Here is a 2,615-nt window from a genome sequence, read left to right as displayed (position 1 = left end):
CCGCCCCCCGCCCCCCGTCCTATCATACATGCCAGGAAATCATACAATAATTATATAAGTTGTAAAGCTAGAAAATAACTATGATGTTGCTATATATATAAATACATGTAAGACTAAGTATAAGATTTTTCTGAATTTTCTCACTACATTTGTAGAGATTTTTAGTATAAATTCACTTGACCTCACGTATTCAAGAAGAATTATTTACTATAATTAGCCTTCGGTTACAAGCTAACCGAGGGGATATGGGATCCAGTGCCAATATTGGATCATACGTACTATCATTATTACTTATGAGACCTATATATTAATACATGTGTATATATATAGGCATACGTACACCATGGCCAGTGCATGATGGACAATCGGTTTAAAATCAAATCGATAATTGGTTTGAAATCAAAAGTAGTAAACTGATCGATGAACGATTGTATAATTTGCATGGTTTTCAATTTAATGGGACTGAATTACGAATTAATACTCCAGACAGTTTTGTAAATCTTATAGTAAAAGTCGCGCATAACAATATTTGACTTACAATGTATGCTTCACATATTTGTATACCTGGTACATATAATATGTATAAAAATGTGTAAAGTATATGACATTTTTTCTAAATACAAAGCTTCTGCCTGTGTTTCTGTGTTTGTATTTCTTATTTTGGTGTAATTGCGCATATATGTTGATCACCTATACAAATCATAATGTAGATTAATACTGAAGCCTTGATAATTAACAGATATCACTAATTATCTATTGTTCACGTTTCACACCTAAAGGTAGTTCACGTCCCCACAGGTAAATCTACCCGCGGGGCAGAGTTTGTTTGAAAGGGGAGAGAGGTTTTATATATAATTATCAATTTGAGTGAACTAGCTTGATCGATGGTCCAGTCATATTTGTGTCACTATATATATACCTCTCGGTGAGAAACAGTAAAATGCATGCGTAACTATACCGTTACACTAAAACATTCTGGTAATATATACACCGTACTGCATATGACACTTGGAATTCAATCATGAACTTAATTAAATCGATAAATGCAATTTGGGGGCATTCAATTACAATAGATCATCAGCCCTTAAGTAGCATACACTATTTTAAGGGAAGCATGTGCATAATATGACATGACTCTTGTGGGTCCCCCTTTCAGAATCAGATTTTTTTCTTTTTTGTCTTGTTTATATTAGAGGACATTATTCATTAAGATTCCAGAGTTATCTTTAATTTAACCCATTGTGCAGCAATTAATTCTGATTGACTTATTTTTTCTTTGATCCTTAATAACGTCAGCTGGTAGAGTGTTATGCTACCAATACATCGGTTAGTACAGAGACGTATATACTGGCTTTATATGTCTCTCATGGTTAGTACAAAACATTTCATTGATATGTTGCACTTAAATTAAAGTGGCTATGCCCACTTGTATAAAACCTCTCAACTCTTGAGAGATCAGAGCACAGACTTAGATAACATTCTGTGATCAGAGACATACAAATGTATTTAAGCATATACGTTTCTGACTAAATATAGTCTTTCCTACCCCACTTAAATTACTGACAATATAAAAGTGATCCATACCCTACTATATTGAAAATTGTCAATATAGACTAGTAGGCTAGGGAAGACTATTTTATATTTCTACATATTTAAATACCAGATACAAATGCCTATATATACAGTAAAAAAAAATGTCTGACAATTATTCAGTCCATCTTTTTAAATTTTCATCACAAGGACAAGAATATGATATGTATGAGCAAGTATTATTAATTAGAATAGTAATGAGTCACAGTGTCATTTATAACTGTACTAGACTTGCACAAGCCCTTTCTGGTATATCCGGCTCCTGTGACAAATCAGTATATACTGGCCTAAATCGGTCAAAATAGGCTTAGTATTGAGCGTGTATTAAACGTGGTAAAATTAATGACCATAACAAAGTATGTATAACGGTACAAACTGACGCCAATAAGACCGTTGCTACATAAATATAATACTATACATTACATGTTCTACGTTTCGTTTTACCTCCATGTTCTTCTTGGGTTGTGCTCGAGGCATTGGCTTACATAGATCCCTGCTTTCACATTGGCACGGTAGGGCAGAGCTAGTTCCAAATGTTACTTCAGAAAAGCAGCAACAAATCAGTAAACATATCGCTTGTAAACGACCCATATTAAGTCCAGGTAGATCTAATAGCACACCTGTATCTCCTCGCTAACTAAAAATCATTATTTCGCCATGACAGGTGAAAATTATGTGACGTCATAAATACTTCCGGTTTAACAAGTTTGTGTGTTAATTTCTAGATACAACTTCTACTATCAGTCATTATTGTATAACTACGCGATTCAACTCGTTGTAAACTTGTTTTTTTTGTGTGTTCTCGTATTTTTTGACTGGCATCTAGATTTCATATGAATGAACCTATTTGAGCAAAATTTTGGTGCGGATTATCTCCCCTACACCAAGAATATCTGTGCAATTCAGATTTCGTCGCACGGTCGACTGTTTGGAAGAATATAGCGCGTGATATATTTGTCCTATTGGTACGCGAGGATCAAACAAGGACGAGTAATTCGTGCGATTTGGTATTGACAAATGAGATT

The 2,615-nt window shown here is 34.1% G+C and overlaps 1 protein-coding gene across 1 annotated transcript in view; it reads right to left on the bottom strand.

Annotated features, from left to right (window-relative positions):
- The window catches only part of LOC110459942 (di-N-acetylchitobiase-like), a 15,838-nt gene extending 13,580 nt beyond the window's left edge, over positions 1–2,258 (bottom strand). Inside the window, exon 1 of the mRNA XM_021512470.1 lies at positions 2,035–2,258. Within this exon, the coding sequence (XP_021368145.1) occupies positions 2,035–2,181 (147 nt within the window). The 5' untranslated portion in view covers positions 2,182–2,258. The remainder of the gene's footprint in view (positions 1–2,034) is intronic.
- Positions 2,259–2,615: the final 357 nt, after the last annotated feature.

This window comes from Mizuhopecten yessoensis, unplaced genomic scaffold (genome assembly GCF_002113885.1).
Source record: "Mizuhopecten yessoensis strain PY_sf001 unplaced genomic scaffold, ASM211388v2 scaffold10275, whole genome shotgun sequence".
Classification (NCBI taxonomy): Eukaryota; Metazoa; Mollusca; class Bivalvia; order Pectinida; family Pectinidae; genus Mizuhopecten; species Mizuhopecten yessoensis.
Note: the sequence above shows the minus strand (reverse complement) of the source record. Positions and strands in the feature narration are given on the sequence as shown.